The following is a 21054-nucleotide window of genomic DNA, read 5'->3' as shown; positions in this document are numbered from 1 at the left end:
TGCATTGTACATGGGGTACAGGGTGCATTGTACACGGGGCACAGGGTGCATTGTACACGGGGTACAGGGTGCATTGTACACGGGGTGCAGGGTGCATTGTACATGGGGTACAGGGTGCATTGTACACGGGGTACAGGGTGCATTGTACACGGGGTACAGGGTGCATTGTACGGGGTACAGGGGGTACAGGGTGCATTGTACATGGGGTGCATTGTACATGGGGTACAGGGTGCATTGTACATGGGGTACAGGGTGCATTGTACATGGGGTACAGGGTGCATTGTACATGGGGTACAGGGTGCATTGTACAGGGTGAATGGTACATGGGGTACAGGGTGCATTGTGGGGTACAGGGTGCATTGTACACGGGGTGCAGGGTGCATTGTACATGGGGTACAGGGTGCATTGTACACGGGGTACAGGGTGCATTGTACATGGGGTACAGGGTGCATTGTACATGGGGTACAGGGTGCATTGTACATGGGGTGCAGGGTGCATTGTACACGGGGTACAGGGTGCATTGTACACGGGGTACAGGGTGCATTGTACACGGGGTACAGGGTGCATTGTACATGGGGTACAGGGTGCATTGTACATGGGGTACAGGGTGCATTGTACACGGGGTGCAGGGGTGCATTGTCCATGGGGTACAGGGTGCATTGTACATGGGGTACAGGGTGCATTGTACACGGGGTACAGGGGGTACAGGGTGCATTGTACATGGGGTACAGGGTGCATTGTACATGGGGGTGCAGGGTGCATTGTACACGGGGTACAGGGTGCATTGTACATGGGGTACAGGGTGCATTGTACACGGGGTACAGGGTGCATTGTACACGGGGTACAGGGTGCATTGTACACGGGGTGCATTGTACATGGGGTGTACAGGGGTGCATTGTACACGGGGTGCATTGCACATGGGGCACAGGGTGCATTGTACATGGGGTACAGGGTGCATTGTACATGGGGTACAGGGTGGATTGTACACGGGGTACAGGGTGCATTGTACACGGGGTACAGGGTGCATTGTACACGGGTGGTACCTTGTACACGGGGGTACATGGGTACAGGGTGCATTGTACACGGGGTACAGGGTGCATTGTACACGGGGTACAGGGTGCATTGTACACGGGGTACAGGGTGCATTGTACACGGGGTACACAGGGTGCATTGTACACGGGGTACAGGGTGCATTGTACACGGGGTACAGGGTGCATTGTACACGGGGTACAGGGTGCATTGTACACGGGGTACAGTGTACACTGGACACAGGGTGCAGTGTACACGGGGTACAGGGTGCATTGTACAGGGGGGTACAGGGGTGCATTGTACATGGGGTACAGGGTGCATTGTACATGGGGTACAGGGTGCATTGTACACGGGGTACAGGGTGTATTGTACACGGGGTACACGGGGTGCATTGTACACTGGGGTACAGGGTGCATTGTACACGGGGTACAGGGTGCATTGTACACGGGGTACAGGGTGCATTGTACACGGGGTACAGGGTGCATTGTACACGGGGTACAGAGTGCATTGTACACGGGGTACAGGGTGCATTGTACACGGGGTGCATTGTACACGGGGTACAGGGTACACGGGGTGCATTGTACACGGGGTGCATTGTACACGGGGTACAGGGCGCATTGTACACGGGGCACAGGGTGCATTGTACACGGGGTACAGGGTGCATTGTACACGGGGTACAGGGTGCATTGTACACGGGGTACAGGGTGCATTGTACACGGGGTATTGTAGGGTGCATTGTACACGGGGTACGGGTGCATTGTACACGGGGTACAGGGTGCATTGTACACGGGGTACAGGGTGCAGTGTGCACGGGGTACAGGGTGCATTGTACACGGGGTACAGGGTGCATTGTACACGGGGTGCATTGTACACGGGGTGCAGGGTGCATTGTACACGGGGTACAGGGTGCATTGTACACGGGGTACAGGGTGCATTGTACACGGGGTACAGGGTGCATTGTACACGGGGTACAGGGTGCATTGTACACGGGGTACAGGGTGCATTGTACACGGGGTACAGGGTGCATTGTACACGGGGTACAGGGTGCATTGTACACGGGGTACAGGGTGCATTGTACTGGGGTACAGGGTGCATTGTACATGGGGTACAGGGTGCATTGTACATGGGGTACAGGGTGCATTGTACACGGGGTACAGGGTGCATTGTACACGGGGTACAGGGTGCATTGTACACGGGGTACAGGGTGCATTGTACACGGGGTACATTGTACATGGGGTACAGGGTGCATTGTACACGGGGTACAGGGTGCATTGTACACGGGGTACAGGGTGCATTGTACACGGGGTGCATTGTACACGGGGTACAGGGTGCATTGTACACGGGGTACAGGGTGCATTGTACACGGGGTACAGGGTGCATTGTACACGGGGTACACGGGGTACATTGTACACGGGGTACAGGGTGCATTGTACACGGGGTACAGGGTGCATTGTACACGGGGTACAGGGTGCATTGTACACGGGGTACAGGGTGCATTGTACACGGGGTACAGGGTGCATTGTACACGGGGTACAGGGTGCATTGTACACGGGGTACAGGGTGCATTGTACATGGGGTACAGGGTGCATTGTACACGGGGTACAGGGTGCATTGTACACGGGGTACAGGGTGCATTACACGGGGTACACATGGGGTACAGGGTGCATTGTACATGGGGTACAGGGTGTATTGTACATGGGGTACAGGGTGCATTGTACATGGGGTACAGGGTGTACATTGTACATGGGGTACAGGGTGCATTGTACATGGGGTACAGGGTGCATTGTACACGGGGTACAGGGTGCATTGTACATGGGGTACAGGGTGCATTGTACACACGGGGTACAGGGTGCATTGTACACGGGGTACAGGGTGCATTGTACACGGGGTACAGGGTGCATTGTACACGGGGTACAGGGTGCATTGTACACGGGGTACAGGGTGTATTGTACACGGGGTACAGGGTGCATTGTACATGGGGTACAGGGTGTATTGTACATGGGGTACAGGGTGCATTGTACATTGTGGGGTACAGGGTGCATTGTACATGGGGTACAGGGTGCATTGTACACGGGGTACAGGGTGCATTGTACACGGGGTACAGGGTGCATTGTACACGGGGTACAGGGTGCATTGTACACGGGGTACAGGGTGCATTGTACACGGGGTACAGGGTGCATTGTACACGGGGTACAGGGTGCATTGTACACGGGGTACAGGGTGCATTGTACACGGGGTACAGGGTGCATTGTACATGGGGTACAGGGTGCATTGTACACGGGGTACAGGGTGCATTGTACATTGTACACGGGGTACAGGGTGCATTGTACACGGGGTACAGGGTGCATTGTACATGGGGTACAGGGTGCATTGTACATGGGGTACAGGGTGCATTGTACATGGGGTACAGGGTGCATTGTACATGGGGTACAGGGTGCATTGTACATGGGGTACAGGGTGCATTGTACACGGGGTACAGGGTGCATTGTACATGGGGTACAGGGTGCATTGTACATGGGGTACAGGGTGCATTGTACATGGGGTACAGGGTGCATTGTACATGGGGTACAGGGTGCATTGTACATGGGGTACAGGGTGCATTGTACACGGGGTGCAAATGCTGATCACGCGGCGCCGGGGCCGACACGTTACGTGGAGGCGGGTCTACGCGCTGACGTACACGTGGAGGTGGGTCTACGCGCTGACGTCTGACGCATAAGAGGGGCAGCGGCGCATGCGTGCGGCACACGGGGAGCGCGGTGAGTGGGGGGGGGGCTGGTGAACCCCCAGAGAGGCCCCAATAACCCCCGCACCCTGACCCCTGACCCGCGGGGGGAGAGAGAGGACCTCCCCCCCCCCCTGAACCACCTCTCACTCCTGAACTCTGACCCTTGCACTCCCTCCCCCTGAGCCAGCTCCCCCTGATCGAGGAACAGTGGCCCCTGCCCCCCTCCCCTGCCCCCCCTCCCCTGCCCCCCCTCCCCTGCCCCCCCTCCCCCCCCCCCCCCTCCCCCTGCCCCCCCCCTCCCCTGCCCCCCCTCCCCTGCCCCCCCCCCCTCCCCTGCCCCCCCCCCCTGCCCCCCCTCCCCTGCCCCCCCCCCCTGCCCCCCCTCCCCTGCCCCCCCTCCCCTGCCCCCCCCTCCCCCCCCCCCCCCCCCTCCCCTGCCCCCCCCCCCTGCCCCCCCTCCCCCCCCCCTGCCCCCCCTCCCCCACACCCCCCCCCCTCCCCTGCCCCCCCTACCCCCCCCCCCGCCCCCCCTCCCCTACACCCCCTCCCCTCCCCCCCTCCCCTCCCCTACCCCCCCCCTGCCCCCCCCCCCCCCTCCCCCCTCCCCTGCCCCCCCCCTCCCCCTCCCCTGCCCCCCCCTCCCCTGCCCCCCTCCCCTGCCCCCCCTCCCCTGCCCCCCTCCCCTGCCCCCCCCCCCTGCCCCCCCTCCCCTGCCCCCCCCCTCCCCTGCCCCCCCTCCCCTGCCCCCCCCTCCCCCTGCCCCCCCTCCCCTGCCCCCCCTCCCCCCCCCCCCCCCCCCCCCCCCCCCCCCTCCCCTCCCCCCTCCCCTCCCCCCCCCTCCCCTACCCCCCCCCCCTCCCCCACCCACCCCCCCCCCCCCCCCCCCCCTACCCCCCCCCCCCCCCCCCCCCCCCCACCCCCCCCCCCCCCTGCCCCCCCTCCCCCCCTGCCCCCCCTCCCCTGCCCCCCCCCCCCCCCCCCCCCCCCTGCCCCCCCTCCCCTACCACCCCCCCCCCCTCGCCCCCCCCCTCCCCTACACCCCCCCCCCCTACCCCCCCCCTCCCCTACCCCCCCCTCCCCCCCCCCCCCCCCCCGCCCCCCCCCCCTCCCCTAACTCCCCCCCTCTACCCTCCCCATCTCCTCTCCTCCCCATCCCCCCCTCCCCTCCCCTCCCCTCCCCTACTACACCCCCTCCCCTACACCCCCCCCCTGCCCCCCCTCCCCTGCACCCCCCCCCCCCCTACCCCCCTCCCCTGCCCCCCCTCCCCTACACCCCCTCCCCTGCCCCCCCCTCCCCTACACCCCCTCCCCCTGCCCCCCCTCCTATACACCCCCTCCCCCTGCCCCCCCCCCCTACACCCCCCCTCCCCTGCCCCCCCTCCCCCTGCCCCCCCTCCCCTACCTCCCCCCCCCCTCCCCTACACCCCCTCCCCTGCCCCCCCTCCCCTACACCCCCCCCCCCCCTCCCCCCCCCCCCCCCCCCCCCCCCCCCCCCCCCCCCCCCCCCCCCCCCCCCCCCCCCCCCCGCCCCCCCCCCCCCCTCCCCCCCCCCCCCCCCCCCCCCCCCCTGCCCCTCGCCCCCCCCCCCCCCCCCCCCCCCCCTCCCCAACAAACCCCCCTCCCCTGCCCCCCCCTCCCCTACACCCCCCCCCTGCCCCCTCCCCCACACCCCCCCCCCCCCACCCCTGCCACCCCCTCCCCTGCCCCCCCCTCCCCTGCCCCCCCCCCCTGCCCACCCCCCCCCCTACCCCCTCCCCTACACCCCCCCCCCCCCCCCCCCCCCCCTGCCCCCCCCCCCCCCCCCCCCCCCCTCCCCTGCACCCCCCCCCCTGCCCCCCCTCCCCTACACCCCCTACACCCCTGCCCCCCCTCCCCTGTCCCCCCTCCCCCCCCTCCCCTACACCCCCCCCCGCCCCCCCCCTCCCCCTGCCCCCCTCCCCCTCCCCCCCCCCCTCCCCGGCTGCCCCCCTCCCCTACCGCCCCCCCTCCCCCTCCCCACCCCTCCCCTGCCCCCCCTCCCCTGCACCCCCTCCCCTACACCCCCCCCCCCCCCTCCCCTGCCCCCCCTCCCCTGCTCCCCCACCCCCCCCCCTGCCCCCCCTCCCCTGCACCCCCCCCCCTGCCACCCCCCCTCCCCTGCCCCCCCTCCCCTGCCCCCCCTCCCCTGCCCCCCCCCCTCCCCTGCACCCCCCCCCTGCCCCCCCTCCCCCTTACCCCCCTCCCCTGCCCCCCCTCCCCTACAACCCCCCCTCCCCTGCACCCCCCCTCCCCCTGCACCCCCCTCCCCTGCCCCCCCTCCCCTGCACCCCCTCCCCTGCACCCCCCCCCCACCCCCCTCCCCTGCCCCCCCTCCCCTGTGCCCCCCCCCCTCCCCCCCTCCCCCCTGCACACCCCCCCCCCCCCCCCCTCCCCCCCCCCCCCCCCCCCCCCCCCCCCCCCCCACCGCCCCCCCCCCCCCCCCCCCCCCCCCCCCCCCCCCCCCCCCCCCCTCCCCCCCCTCCCCTACCCCCCTCCCCTACCCCCCCTCCCCTGCCCCCCTACCCCCCTCCCCCCCTGCCCCCCCCCTCACCCCCCCCCCCCTCTCCCCCCCCACCCCCCCCCCACCCCCGCTGCCCACCCCCCTCTCCCCTGCCCCCCCCCCCCCCCCCCCCCCCCCCCTGCCCCCCCCCCCCCCTGCACCCCCCCCCTGCCCCCCCTCCCCCTGCCCCCCCCCTCCCTGCACCCCCCCCCCTGCCCCCCCTCCCCGCCTCCCCTGCCCCCCCTCCCCTACCCCCCCCCCTGCCCCCCCTCCCCTACACCCCCCCCAACCCCCTCCCCCTCCCTGCACCCCCTCCCCCCTCCCTGCCCCCTCCCCTGCCCCCCCCCCCCCCCCTCCTACAACCCCCTCCCCTGCCCTGCCTCCCCTCCCCCTACACACCCCCCCCCTGCCCCCCTCCCCTGCCCCCCTGCCCCTGCACACCCCCCCCCCCCTCCCCTGCCCCCCCTCCCCTGCACCCCCCCCCCCCTGCACCCCCCCTACCCCTGCCCCCCCTGCCCCCCCTGCCCCTCCCCTGCCCCCCCCTCCCCTGCCCCCCCTCCCCCCCCCCCCCCCCTGCACCCCTCCCCTGCACCCCCCCCCCTGCCCCTGCACCCCCCCTGCCCCCTGCCCCCCCTCCCCACCCCCTCCCCCCCACCCCCCCCTGCCCCCCCTCCCCTGCCCCCCCTCCCCTGCAACCCCCCTCCCCTGCACCCCCCTCCCCTGCACCCCCTCCCCTGCCCCCTCCCCCTCCCCTGCCCCCCCCTCCCCTGCCCCCCCTCCCCTACACCCCCTCCCCCTGCACCCCCCCTCCCCTGCCCCCCCCCCCCCCCCTCCCCTGCCCCCTCCCCTGCACCCCCCCCCTCCCCTGCTACACCCCCCCCCCCCTCCCCTGCACCCCCCCCCTCCCCTGCTCCCCCTGCAACCCCCTGCACCCCCCCCCCCTGCACCCCCTCCCCTGCCCCCCCCCCTGCAACCCCCCCTCCCCTGCACCCCCCTGCCCCTGCTCCCCCTCCCCTGCAACCCCCCCCTCCCCCCCCTGCACCCCCCCTGCACCCTCCCCTGCCCCCCCTGCCCCCCCCCCTGCCACCCCCCTGCCCCTCCCCTGCTGCCCCCTCCCCTACCCCCCCCTCCCCTGCAGCACCCCCCTGCCCCTGCTGCACCCCCTGCCCCCCCCCCTGACCCCCCTCCCCTGCCCCCCCCCCTGCACCCCCTCCCCTGCACCCCCCCCCCCTCCCCTGCACCCCCCCTGCCCCCTGCAACCTCCCCTGCAACCCCCTCCCCACCCCCTCCCCTACACCCCCTCCCCTGCACCCCCTCCCCCCCCCCCCCCCTCCCCTGCCCCCCCCCCCGGCTGCCCCCCCTCCCCTGCCGCCTCCCCCCCCCCCCCCCTGCCCCCCCTCCCCTACACCCCCCTCCCCTACACCCCCTCCCCCCCCCCCTCCCCTGCCCCCCCCTCCCCTGCACCCCCTCCCCTGCCCCCCTCCCTCCCCCTACACCCCCTCCCCTGCCCCCCCTACCCCCCCTCGCCTGCACCCCCCCCCCCCCTCCCCCCCCCTCTCCCCTGCACCCCCACCTTCGCCCCTGCACCCCATAACCCTTGCACCCCCCTCTCCTGTACCCCCTCCCCTGCACCCCCCCCCCCCCCTCCCTGCCCCTTGCACCAGCTCCCCTGACAAGTCTCCCATCTGTTCACAGTGTGCAGTCACAGTGGCCAGAGTGCAGTATTGGTCATCTGAGAGGCATGGCTGTGTCGGGCTGTGTGGGGAGCCCGCCTGCTTGGGTCAGCGGCAACAAGACCATCCTGGTGAGGCATCTCCCGTCCGAGCTGACCTGCAGCGAGAAGGTGGAGCTGCTGAAGTATTTTGGGGCCAAGTCGGTGAGAGCGTTAGCAGACAAAGGAAGGCTGGTAAGTCTGCAACAGAGTGGCGGTGGCTCTATGATCGCCACATATGACTGAAACTTTGGGAGACTTTATTCGGTCTGTTGGTTTAATGTGTGGAGAAGGTGAACGAGGAACTAGTGTTTGCCAAACTTGTACGATCGAACACAACTGGCCAAAGCGTGGGACGCTGATGTGAAGATAAGAGTCACCAGTGTGTAATGGCCATATCAACCAGCAGTGAAACCTTTGCTGCAGCTTGCAATAACCCACAAATAAATATACAATAATCAGCAATACAATCAATTAATAACCGTAATACTGGGAAACTATACTAGTACAAATCGATGGACAGTATTGCAACCACAGACACAGTCCACAGGAGATCATAGTTGCTGAGGTTAGTGTTGTGCAGTGTTCAACAGCCTGATGGTTGTTGGGAAGAAGCTGTTCTTCAACCTGGGGGTCACGGTTTTCAGGCTCCTGTACCTTCTTCCCCGATGGTAGCAGCGAGATGAGAGAGTGGCCAGGGTGGTGTGGGTCTCTGATGATGCTGGCGGCCTTATTGAGGCAGCGACTCCTGTAGATCCCTTCGATGGTGGGGGGGTCAGTACTGTGATGGACCTTCGATGGTGGGGGGGTCAGTACTGTGATGGACCTTCGATGGTGGGGAGGTCTACCAACTGCCTCTGTCCTTCAAGAGGGCTTGTATACAAACACGGGATGTGATGCTGAGGCTCTATAAGGCGCTGGTCAGGCCGCATTTGGAGTATTGTGAGCAATTTTGGGCTCCATATCCGAGGAAGGATGTGCCGGCTCTGGTGAGGGTCCAGAGGAGGTTTACAAGAATGATCCCAGGAATGGGCGGGTTAGAATATTACAGAATAACAAAAAGCCCGGATAGAGTGGATGTGGAGAGGATGTTTCCACTAGTGGGAGAGTCTAGGACCAGAGGGCACAGCCTCAGAATTAAAGGACGTTTCTTTAGGAAGGAGATGAGGAGGAATTTCTTTAGTCGAGGGTGGTGAATCTGGAATTCTTTGCCACAGACGGCTGTGGAGGCCACAAGTCAGTGGATATATTTAAGGCAGAGATAGATAGATTGTTGATTAGTGCGGGTGTCAGGGGTTATGGGGAGAAGGCAGGAGAATGGGGTTAGGAGGGAGAGATAGATCAGCCGTGATTGAATGGTGGAGTAGACTTGATGGTTTGAATTCTGCTCCTGTCACTTATGACCTTGTGACTATCTCCATCCATCCCATCCCCACAGGCATCTGCTGACCCAACACCCCTGCCGGGCTCTGATTCAACTGTCACTGGCCAGCCACTGCCACTGTCTCACCTTCCCTCAATGTACTCCCCCCCCCCCCCCCCCCCCCACATCCCCTCCCCCAAACGTCCTCCCCCCCACATCCCCTCCCCTCCACACACGCCCCCACCCCCCACACACACACACCCTCCCCCCATAGGTGGTGTGGTGGGTAAGCAGACTTTTGATGTAGGTGGGGGCAAGCCCGTTAAGGGCTTTGTTAACATAAAAGAAGGATCTTGAATTTTATTGACTCCATCTACACCTCACGCTGCCTCGGCAAGGCCAGCAGCATCATCAAGGACCAGTCTCACCCCGGTCACTCCCTCTTCTCCCCTCTCTCATCGGGCAAGAGGTACAGAAGTGTGAAAACGAACTCACACCTCCAGATTCAGGGACAGTTTCTTCCCGGCTGTTATCAGGCAACTGAACCGTCCTCTCACCAACTAGAGAGCGGTCCTGACCTACTGTGTAGGAAGGAACTGCAGATGCTGGTTTAAACCGAACACAGTCACTAAATGCTGGAGGAACTCATCATCTCTGGAGAGAAGGAATGGGTGATGCTTCAGGTTGAGACCATGCATTAGGATTAGAAGTGAGGGTTCTCAAGAAGGGTCTCGACCCGAAAAGTCACCCATTCCTTCTCTCCAGAGATGCTGCCTGTCCCGCTGAGTTACTCCAGCATTTTGTATCTATCTTTCGTATTGAACTACTCACTACCTCATTGGGGACCCTTGGACTATCCTTGATCGGACTTTGCTGTCTTTACCTTGCACTAAACGTGATCCTGTATCTGTACACTGTAGACGGCTCGATTGTAATCATGTATTGTCTTTCGGCTGACTGGTTAGCACGCAACAAAAGCTTTTCACTGTACCTCGGTACACGGGACAATAAACTACACTGATGGTGCTCACCAGATTTGTATGGCTGATGTTGCTGTTTGTCAGCCAGCCTTGTAATCGCATCAGCCTGTTGCCTCCTACACCATGAGGTTTATTTTTGCAGTGACCTTTGCTGCAGCATCTTGTCAGCTGCCGGCAGCAGCTCTGTGCCTCCACCATCCACAACATATGTTCCTCTCTCACACCTCCCAATAACCCCTCACACACCGCTCCTCCCGCACACTGCTCTACTGACGGCACAGAGACACACAGACGGTGACTGTGCTGCCAGCATCGTCTCCCAGAGACCCACAGCACCCTGGCCACAGACCCCCACACACCGCTCCTCCCGCACACAGCACTACTGACGACACAGAGACACACAGACGTCTTCAGACTGCAGCCAGCATTGTCTGTCACAGGCCCACACCATCCTGGCCACACACCAGTGGCAAGAAAGTACACCAGCCTGAAAACTGGAACGTCCTGCTCCAGGCAACTGCTTCTTCCCAACAGCCATTCAGCATTAAACACGATAACCTCAAACACACTCTGAACTAACACTGTTGTTGCACTATTAGTGTGTGTGTGTGTGTGAATGAGTGTGTGTATATATATAGAGATCTTCGTGCGTATTTAAGAAAGAGCTGCAGATGCTGGAAAATCGAAGGTAGACAAAAGTGCTGGAGAAGTTGCCTATTTCCTTATGATTTGGGCCGAAACGTTGCCTATTTCCTTCGCTCCATGGATGCTGCTGCACCCGCTGAGTTTCTCCAGCATTTTCGTCTACCTTCTTCTTGCTTACAGCGGCACAGCCTAACGATGTAGGACAACTTGTTCTATTTGATCTTATTTGATTGTGCACGCCGGGTTGATTGCATTCGTCGAAACAGGGTGGACCACGTGAAGGTTGCAATCTCCCACCCCCCCTACATATAGATGATCCATGTATATGTATGTGTTTGTGATTATTTATTGTATTGTTTACAGTTCACCATGTTTAGAAGATTGAGGGGGGATCTTATAGAAACTTACAAAATTCTTAAGGGGTTGGACAGGCTAGATGCAGGAAGATTGCTCCCGATGTTGGGGAAGTCCAGGACAAGGGGTCACAGCTTAAGGATAGAGGGGAAATCCTTTAAAACCGAGATGAGAAGAACTTTTTTCACACAGAGAGTGGTGAATCTCTGGAACTCTCTGCCACAGAGGGTAGTTGAGGCCAGTTCATTGGTTATATTTAAGAGGGAGTTAGATGTGGCCCTTGTGGCTAAGGGGATCAGGGGGTATGGAGAGAAGGCAGGTACGGGATACTGAGTTGGATGATCAACCATGATCATATTGAATGGCGGTGCAGGCTCGAAGGGCCGAATGGCCTACTCCTGCACCTAATTTCTATGTTTCTATGTCTCCATATTGTGTCGTGCTGCTGCAAGCTCGAACGTCATGCCTCTATCTGGGACACCTGACAATAAAACACTATTGACTCTTGAGTCTAGACTGAGCCTGAATACCGTGCATTGCTCTCAGTCCCCTGATATAAAATATTTAACAATTACAATCACACCTTAAGTGGGGGGGCTACCATCAACTCCACAGTCAAAAAGGCACAACAGAGGATGTACTTCCTACGGCAGCTGAGGAAACACAATCTGCCACAGGCAATGATGGTCCAATTCTACACGGCCATCGTAGAGTCTGTCCTCACCTTCTCCATCATGGTCTGGTTTGGCTCAGCCACCAAGCACAACACCTGGAGGCTGCAGCGAATTGTCCGATCAGCTGTGAAGGTTATTGGCTGCAACCTTCCCTCCATTGGTGAACTGTACACTGCAAGGGCCAGGAAGTGAGTGGACAAGATCATCTCTGACCCCTCTCACCCTGGCCACAAACTCTTTGAATCACTTCCCTCTGGAAGGCGACTCCGGATTGTCAAAGCTGCCACAGCCAGACATAAAAACAGCTTTTATCCACGAGTAGTTGCTCTACGACAGCCAAAAATCTGTAGCCTCCCTTTGATCTGGTATTTTGTTGGTTTACATGCTTGATCAATGGTGTTTTATTATTAATGTTTTATTATTATTAATGTTTAGTGTTTTCTGAGTCATTCGTAACTGTCACTGTATGTCATGTTGTTACTTGTGGGCGGAGCACCAAGGCAAATTCTTTGTATGTGAATACTTGGCCAATAAACTTACTTACTTGAACATAGAACAGTACAACAGTCTGAAGAAGGTCTCCACCCAACACATCGTGAGATGGCTCTGGAGAGGGTCCAGAGCAGGTTTACGAGAATGATCCCAGGAATGAGTGGGTTAACATACGATGAGCGTTTGTCGGCACTGGGCCTGTACTCGCTGGAGTTTAGAAGAATGAGGGGGAGCCTCATCGAAACGTACAGAGTAGTGAAAGGCCTGGATAGGGTGGATGTGGAGAGGATGTTTCCACTAGTGGGAGAGTCTAGGACCAGAGGGCACAGCCTCAGAATTAAAGGACGTTTCTTTGGGAAGGAGATGAGGAGGAATTTCTTTAGCCGGAGGGACGGTGAATCTGTGGGATTCTTTGCCACAGACGGCTGTGGAGGCCACAAGTCAGTGGATATATTTAAGGCTGAGATAGATAGATTGTTGATTAGTGCGGGTGTCAGGGGTTATGGGGAGAAGGCATGAGAATGGGGTTAGGAGGGAGAGATAGATCAGCCATGATTGAATGGCGGTGAAGGACTTGATGGGCCAAATGGCCTAATTCTACCCCATCACATATGAACACCCATTCCTTCCCTCCACAGATGCTGCCTGACCTGCTGAGTTACTCCAGCATTATGTGTGCATCTTCAGTACAGCACAAGAAGAGGCCTTTCGGCCCACTATGTGTGTGCTGAGCAAGATGGCGAGACCAATCTGTATCTGCCTGCACCTAATCCATTCTATACTGCCATTCCCTGCATATCCATGTATCCAAAATCCTCTTAAACGCAGTCAGTTGTTGAGTCTCCAGTCAACTATTTAATTGTCATCTGATCCGGCAACAGAATAATGAAACTCTTACTTGTTGCAGCTTCACAGGCTTGCAACTGCAATAAAAAGGTGCAATAATATACAAAATCAATAATATAACATCATAATCTGCAGTACTAGGTAGTCATAAAGATGCTAACTGAGGTCCGGAGTGCAGCCACAGTGCAGAGAAAATCATAGTTGCTGTAGACACAAAAAGCTGGAGTAACTCAGCGGGACAGGCAGCATCTCTGGAGAGAAGGAAGGTAACGTTTCAGGTCGAGATCATTCCTCAGACTAGTCAGGGGAAAGGGTAATGAGAGGTTAGTGTTGTGCAGTGTTCAACAGCCTGATGGTGTTGGGAAGAAGCTGTTCTTCAACCTGGAGGTCACGGTTTTCAGGCTCCTGTACCTTCTTCCCCGATAGTAGCAGCGAGATGGGAGAGTGGCCAGGGTGGTGTGGGTCTCTGATGATACTGGCTGCCTTATTGAGGCAGCAACTCCTGTAGATCCCTTCGATGGTGGGGGGGTCAGTACTGTGTGATGGACCTTCGATGGTGGGGGGGTCAGTACTGTGATGGACCTTCGATGGTGGGGGGGTCAGTATTGTGATGGACCGGCCAGTATCCACCACTCTCTGCTCTATTCACAGCAAGTCCCACAAGCAGCAACACGATGAATAGACATTACTCAGGGTGACCCAGTGGAGCCACTGATAGAGCATCTTCCTCACTGCTCCAGAGACTGGGAATGGATCCCGACCTCTATTGTTGTCTGTGTGGAGTTTGCATGTTCTCCCTGTGACCGCGTGGGTTTTCCTCGGGTGCTCCGGTTTCCTCCCACATCCCAATAACGTGCGGGTTGAGGGGGTTAATGGGCCGCTGTAAGTTGCCCCCAGTGTGTGGGTGAGGGGTGGAATCGAGGGGGGGAATTAAACTAACCTGTCTCTCTGTCACCGAGGAATTCTCTGCCTCAGAGGGCGGTGGAGGCCAGTTCTCTGGATAATTTCAAGAGAGAGCTAGATAGGGCTCTTGAAGATAGCGGAGTCAGGGGATATGGGGAGAAGGCAGGAACGGGGATGATCAGCCATGATCACATTGAATGGCGGTGCTGGCTCGAAGGGCCGAATGGCCTACTCCTGCACCTGTTGTCTATTGTCTATTGAGGCAGCAGCACTACCAGTGGCACGGTGGAGCAGCGGGTAGAGCTGCTGCCTCACAGCGCCAGAGACCCGGGTTCCATCCCGACTACGGGTGCTGTCTGTACGGAGTTTGCACGTTCTCCCCGTAACCTGCGTGGGTTTTCTCCAAGACATCCGGTTTTCTCTCACACTCCAAAGACGTGCAGGTTTGTAGGTTAATTAGCTGGTGTAAATGTAAATTATCACGAGTGTGTGTGGGATAGTTTAGTTTAGGGATACAGCATGGAAACAGGCCCTTCGGCCCAGCGAGTCTACACCGACCAGCGATCCCCGCACATTAACACTGTCCCACACACACTGGGGACAATTTGTTTTCAACATACACCAAGCCAATTAACCTACAAACCTGCACGTCTTTGTAGTGTGGGAGGAAACCGGAGCGCCCGGATAAAACCCAGGCAGAGAACGTACAAACTCCGTACAGACAGCACCCGTAGTCGGGATGGAACCCGGGTCTCTGGCGCTGTGAGGCAGCAGCTCTACCCGCTGCGCCGCCCGTGGTAATGTGCGGGGATCGCTGGTCGGTGGGGACTCGGTGGGCTGAAGGGGCAGTTTCTGCGCTGAATGTGTAAACTAAATGTGTACAATTGTTCTCTTTTGCAGAAACATACGGCTTTTGCCACTTTCTCGTCCACCCATGCAGCGGCCAAGGTAGGTGTTGTGTCAGTGTTAAACCCACCACCATTCTGAAGGCCTCAGTAAACGGGATTCACCAGAGTGACGGAGTTTAGAAGAATGAGGGGGGGGGGGGGGGGGCCTCATTGAAACGTACAGAATAGTGAAAGGCCTGGATAGAGTGGATGTGGAGAGGATGTTTCCACTAGTGGGAGAGTCTAGGACCAGAGGGCACAGCCTCAGAATTAAAGGATGTTCCTTTAGGAAGGAGATGAGGAGGAATTTCTTTAGTCAGAGGGTGGTGAATCTGTGGAATTCTTTGCCACAGACGGCTGTGGAGGCCACAAGTCAGCGGATATATTTAAGGCAGAGATAGATAGATTCTTGATTAGTGCGGGTGTCAGGGGTCATGGGGAGAAGGCAGGAGAATGGGGTTGAGCGGGAGATATAGGCCAGCCATGATTGAATGTCGGCGTAGACTAGATGGGCCGAATGGCCTAATTCTGCTCCTATGACTAATGACTGTTGTCTGTGTGTGTCTGTGCGTGTGCATCTGTGTGTGTTTGCGTGTGTGCCTGTGGTGCATGTTTGCATGCATGCGTGTGTGTGTGACGTGTGTGCCCATGGCGTGTGTTTGCTTGTGTGACGTGTGTGTGTGACCGTGGCGTGTGTTTGTGTGACGTGTGTGTGTGTGACGTGTGCATGTGATGGTGGTGTGTGTGCGTGTGTGACGGTGGCGTGTGCGTTCATGCATGTGTGCGGTTGCGTGTGTGTGTCTGCGTGTGTGACGGTGGCGTGTGCGTTCATGTATATGTGCCGTGGCGTGTGTGTGCATGTGTGACATGTGCGTGTGTGCGTGTGTGACGTGTGCCTGTGTGATGGTGGCGTGTGCGTTCATGTGTGACGTGGCGTGTGTGTGCGTGTGTGTGTCTGCGTGTGTGACGGTGGCGTGTATGTGCATGTATGTGTGACGTGTGTGATGGTGGCGTGTGCGTGCATGTATGTGTGATGTGGTGTGTGTGTGCATGTGTGACGTGTGCCTGTGTGTGACGGTGGCGTGTGCGTGCATGTTTGTGTGACGTGTGTGTTGTAGGCGCTGTCCCGGCTGCACCAGTTGCGATGTTTGGGCCACACGCTGGTGGTGGAGTTTGCCAAGGAGCAGGAAGGGCCAGCGGCAACACCGGACTCGGAGCAGCGGTCTGGAGGCAGCAAACCGTACGTAACGCCCATCCCTGCCGCCGCCACCACCGTACCCCGTTCCCCGTGCCCCGTGCCGCCGCCACCGTGCCCCGTGCCTCGCCCCGACTCTCTCTGTGCCTGGGGACCGCGGGGATGTGGGCAGGGGTCCACGCTGGAACTGGGGCCCCTCAGGGTCCGTGTGATGGACACTCTGTGGCAGGGGACCGCTGGGGTCTGGGTGACCAGGCAGTGGGCAGCGCGCTGACCCTTGCCACAGGGCGTGTCCGATCTCCGGCCCACAACCAGCGCCGACCCCACCACCGCCCTCGATACCCCTCCACCAACGTCCAGCACCGACACCCAGAGCCACACACTGTGAGAGGGGGGAGAGGAGAGAGGGGTGGTGTGCCGGAAGTGAGGGAGAAGCCCTCTGTATATGGGGAGTGAGGTGCTGGAGGGGGCAAGCAGGAGTGGGAGGGGGGGGGGGGGAGTGAGGGGGGTGATTCTCTGCGGGGGGGGGGGGGGGAGTGGGTGGTGAGGTGCTGGAGTTGCCCCTTGTTTCTGTGGGTGAGATGGGGAGGGGAGGTGAAGGTTTAGTGTGAAGGTTTCAGTGAGCAGTGCTCCCTGTGCCGGCACTGCCCAGCCATGCCACTGGGGGGCAGCAACGAGCTGCCTTAAGCAGCTCCACAGTCTCACCACACACAACAGCTAACCTAAACTAACACTAAAGTTACACTAAAAGCCCTGCCTGTCCCACTGTGCGAGTTCACCCAAGAGCACACCAAATGTACGTAGTGGGTGCGTCGGAGCTCGGGATGTCTCTGAGCGGCTCGTAACGCTAACGGCGGGTACTGTGGAAAAGTCGTAACTCGTGAAGATTTTTCAACATGATGAAAAATGTCCACAAGTTAAATATACTCGGGATTTAAAAATGTGATACTTTTTAACTCCTAGTTATACCGTAGTAGCTCGTGAGTTTACCGTGCGTAGTGGGACCTGGTGCCCTATATCACTATTGTATGTTCATAGAAACATAGAAAATAGGTGCAGGAGTAGGCCATTCGGCCCTTCGATCATTCAATACGATCATGGCTGATCATCCAACTCAGTATCCTGTACCAGCCTTCTCTCCATACCCCCTGATCCCTTTAGCCACAAGGGCCATATCTAACTCCCTCTTAAATATAGCCAATGAACTGGCCTCAACTACCTTCTGTGGCAGAGAATTCCAGAGATTCATCACTCTCTGTGTTTCTATAAGATCCCCCCTCAACCTTTTAAATTCTAGAGAGTACAAACCGAGTCTATCCAGTCTTTCTTCATATGAAAATCCTGATATCCCACGGAATCAGTCTGGTGAACCTTCTCTGTACTCCCTCTATGCAAGAATGTCTTTCCTCAGATTAGGAGACCAAAACTGTACGCAATACTCCAGGTGTGGTCTCACCAAGACCCTGTACAACTGCAGTAGAACCTCCCTGCTCCTATACTCAAATATCATGATGGAAATAAGAACACTCTGTATAGTCATTATCTTTGAATTGTACTTTTATGTAATCCTCCCATAATTTCTGAGTTCCATCTCACAATATCTATCAGGCATACAGAATGTTACAAGGTAATATCTTGCCCAAACTCAGTTGTATCTTTCTATCTCAATAAATATCACAAAATATGCCATTGTTTCAGCCACATTATGACAAAATATAGATTGTGGGTTATTTGTAATCAGTCACCCCCATCCCAGAAACAACAGTACCTAAAGAAGAACATTTGTTTGACTAATTTACAGCATGTACCATACATAGTCCGTTGATCCATATCCAGCATAATGTTGTGATAACTGCATAAACGGTCTAAGACATTTGGTGTGGAATGATAATCCATCTCAGTACTCATTGAGGCAAGTCCCAAGTTAGAGATACTTTTCCCCCACCCCCAATCCCCCTCGCCCGATCTTCATTGAACCTACCATTTGACCGATCTTTACTCAGCTGCTGTAACGTTTGCTTCCTATCAAAATCTCTACGTAGCATCTCTGTCCCTGGGACAATCTTAAAATTCCCACTTTGAAATAAAATAGTAAGATTAAACGAGAACGTACCAGTTTGAAGTTTGATCTGTATTTTATGAGGAGGAACGTTGAGGGAATACGTGAAGAACCCCGCTTACGACGCATGCGTGTCATCCTTCAAAGCAGCGGTGTGAGGTCACAGATATCCTATATTGACCTCACATAGTAAGATTATGAAAGAGATACCAGTTTTTGATATGATCATAGGAGGGTGGGAGCGGAGGGCACGTAATCCCTCAACGTTCCTCCTCATAAAATAAAGATCAAACTTCAAACTGGTAAGTTCTCGTTTAATCTTACTATTTTACTTCGGAGTCACGTGAGTGACTACGTGAAGATTTCAAAGCTCTGTGACCTCATGCCGTGGAACGAGTCTATGCTTCACAACTGCCTTGGTTGTGGGGAGAAATGATGTTAACATCATTAAACATAATACGATATTGAAACCCAACTGTAAAATATTAAATCCAATTATTGCCCCTATTTATGCGGTGAATTATATGCAGAACTTAAAATTGTTTCTGCAATTCTTCCAGGTTCAATAACTGGTTTGTTATATAACACGCATGCGTCGTAAGCGGGGTTCTTCACGTAGTCACTCACGTGACTCCGAAGTAAAATACAACTTTCTACTTAAATATTTCACAGCAGTATCACGATGAGTTGATACCCTCGCATTTTCTATCATCGTTCGATTCAGTGTAATTTTCACACCTGGTTGACTCAGGGTTATTTCTTAGCCCTCTGACAGGTGTTTCAATCTCACCATGTAGCTCGCTGTTAATCGATTCACAGCTATTAATTTTAATTCCTGGTCCGTATCGAACTTCTCCAAATGCAAACGCTTCAAGTTACGCTTCTTGTGTGGTGGTAGGGGGGGGGAATGCTAGGATAAAATACCATATATTTGCATTTATATAGCGACTTGAACGACATCCATCATGTCACAATAACGCAGGTTGTTAATTGCCAATCGGTTGAACCACTTGTGAAAGATCCCTCCTTTGTTTAAAGACTATGACAGGTTAAACGACATTTAACATGGTTTCACTGCGCCTCGGATACAAGATGCTCTCAATTTATATTTGCCGGATCCAACCTTTTTAACGCGATTAGTATATTGATTATTATGTTGCTTTCAAATTTTCTCAGAAGCCTGAACAAATATTCTGCAAAAGCAAAGAAATGATCTTAGTCAATAACAAGAAATTGGATTTAGATAGCATCTCCAACCAGGCATGCTCTCCACGTGGACAGGTGGGAGAGTTATAAAACAGTATTTGATAGGAAGAAAACGTTACAGCAGCTGAGTAAAGATCGGTCAAATGGTAGGTTCAATGAAGATCGGGCGAGGGGGATTGGGGCTGGGGGAAAAGTATCTCTAACTTGGGACTTGCCTCAATGAGATGGATTATCATTCCACACCAAATGTCTTAGACTTTTTATGCAATTATCGCAACATTATGCTGGATATGGATCAACGGACTATGGAGTAGAGGCCATTCAGCCCATTGAGCCTGCACCGCCATTCGATATGATCATGGCTGATCATCCAACTCAGTATCATGTACCTGCCTTCTCTCATAGAAACATAGAAATTAGGTGCAGGAGTAGACCATTCGGCCCTTCGAGCCTGCACCGCCATTCGATATGATCATGGCTGATCATCCAACTCAGTATCCTGTACCTGCCTTCTCTCCATACCCCCTGATCCCTTTAGCCACAAGGGCCACATAAAACTCCCTCTTAAATATAGCCAATGAACTGGCCTCAACTACCTTCTGTGGCAGAGAATTCCACAGATTCACCACTCTCTGTGTAAAAAATGATTTTCTCATCTCGGTCCTAAAAGACTTCCCTCTTATCCTTAAACTGTGTGACCCCTTGTCCTGGACTTCCCCAACATCGGGAACAATCTTCCTGCATCTAGTCTGTCCAACCCCTTAAGAATTTTGTAAGTACAGGGTACTGTTATTTCTGGGCTGGGGGTGACCGATAACAAATAAACCACATTCTATATTTTGTCATAATGTGGCTGAAACAATGGCATATTTTGTGATATTTATTGAGAAAGATACAACTGAGTTTGGGCAAGATATTACCTTGTAACATTCTGTGTGTCTGATAGATATTGTGAGATGGAACTCAGAAATTATGGGAGGATTACATAAAAGTACAATTCAAAGATAATGAATATACAGAATGTTCTTATTTCCATCATGATATTTGAGTATAGGAGCAGGGAGGTTCTACTGCAGTTGTACATGGTCTTGGTGAGACCACATCTGGAGTATTGCGTACAGTTTTGGTCTCCTAATTTGAGGAAAGACATTCTTGCCATAGAGGGAGTACAGAGAAGGTTCACCAGACTGATTCCTGGGATGGCAGGACTTTCATATGAAGAAAGACTGGATAGACTTGGCTTGTACTCGCTAGAATTTAGAAGGTTGAGGGGGGATCTTATAGAAACTTACAACATTCTTAAGGGGTTGGACAGGCTAGATGCAGGAAGATTGTTCCCGATGTTGGGGAAGTCCAGAACAAGGGGTCACAGTTTAAGGATAAAGGGAAAATCTTTTAGGACCGAGATGAGGAAAACTTTTTTCACACAGAGAGTGGTGAATCTCTGGAACTCTCTGCCACAGA

The 21054-nt window shown here is 56.9% G+C and overlaps 1 protein-coding gene across 1 annotated transcript in view; it reads left to right on the top strand.

Annotated features, from left to right (window-relative positions):
• Positions 1 to 3720: 3720 nt before the first annotated feature.
• Positions 3721 to 21054, top strand: part of rnpc3 (RNA-binding region (RNP1, RRM) containing 3) — a gene marked incomplete at its 3' end in the record, with an annotated part of 34883 nt that continues 17549 nt past the window's right edge. Inside the window, exons 1-4 of the mRNA XM_055666051.1 lie at positions 3721 to 3788; positions 7971 to 8181; positions 15144 to 15191; positions 16249 to 16370. Of these exons, the coding sequence (XP_055522026.1) occupies positions 8017 to 8181; positions 15144 to 15191; positions 16249 to 16370 (335 nt within the window). The remainder of the gene's footprint in view (positions 3789 to 7970; positions 8182 to 15143; positions 15192 to 16248; positions 16371 to 21054) is intronic.

The sequence above is a fragment of the Leucoraja erinacea genome, unplaced genomic scaffold, assembly GCF_028641065.1.
Source record: "Leucoraja erinacea ecotype New England unplaced genomic scaffold, Leri_hhj_1 Leri_179S, whole genome shotgun sequence".
NCBI classification, from domain to species: Eukaryota; Metazoa; Chordata; class Chondrichthyes; order Rajiformes; family Rajidae; genus Leucoraja; species Leucoraja erinaceus.
The sequence above is the reverse complement of the archived record's forward strand: the minus strand, read 5'-3'. Positions and strand labels throughout refer to the sequence as shown.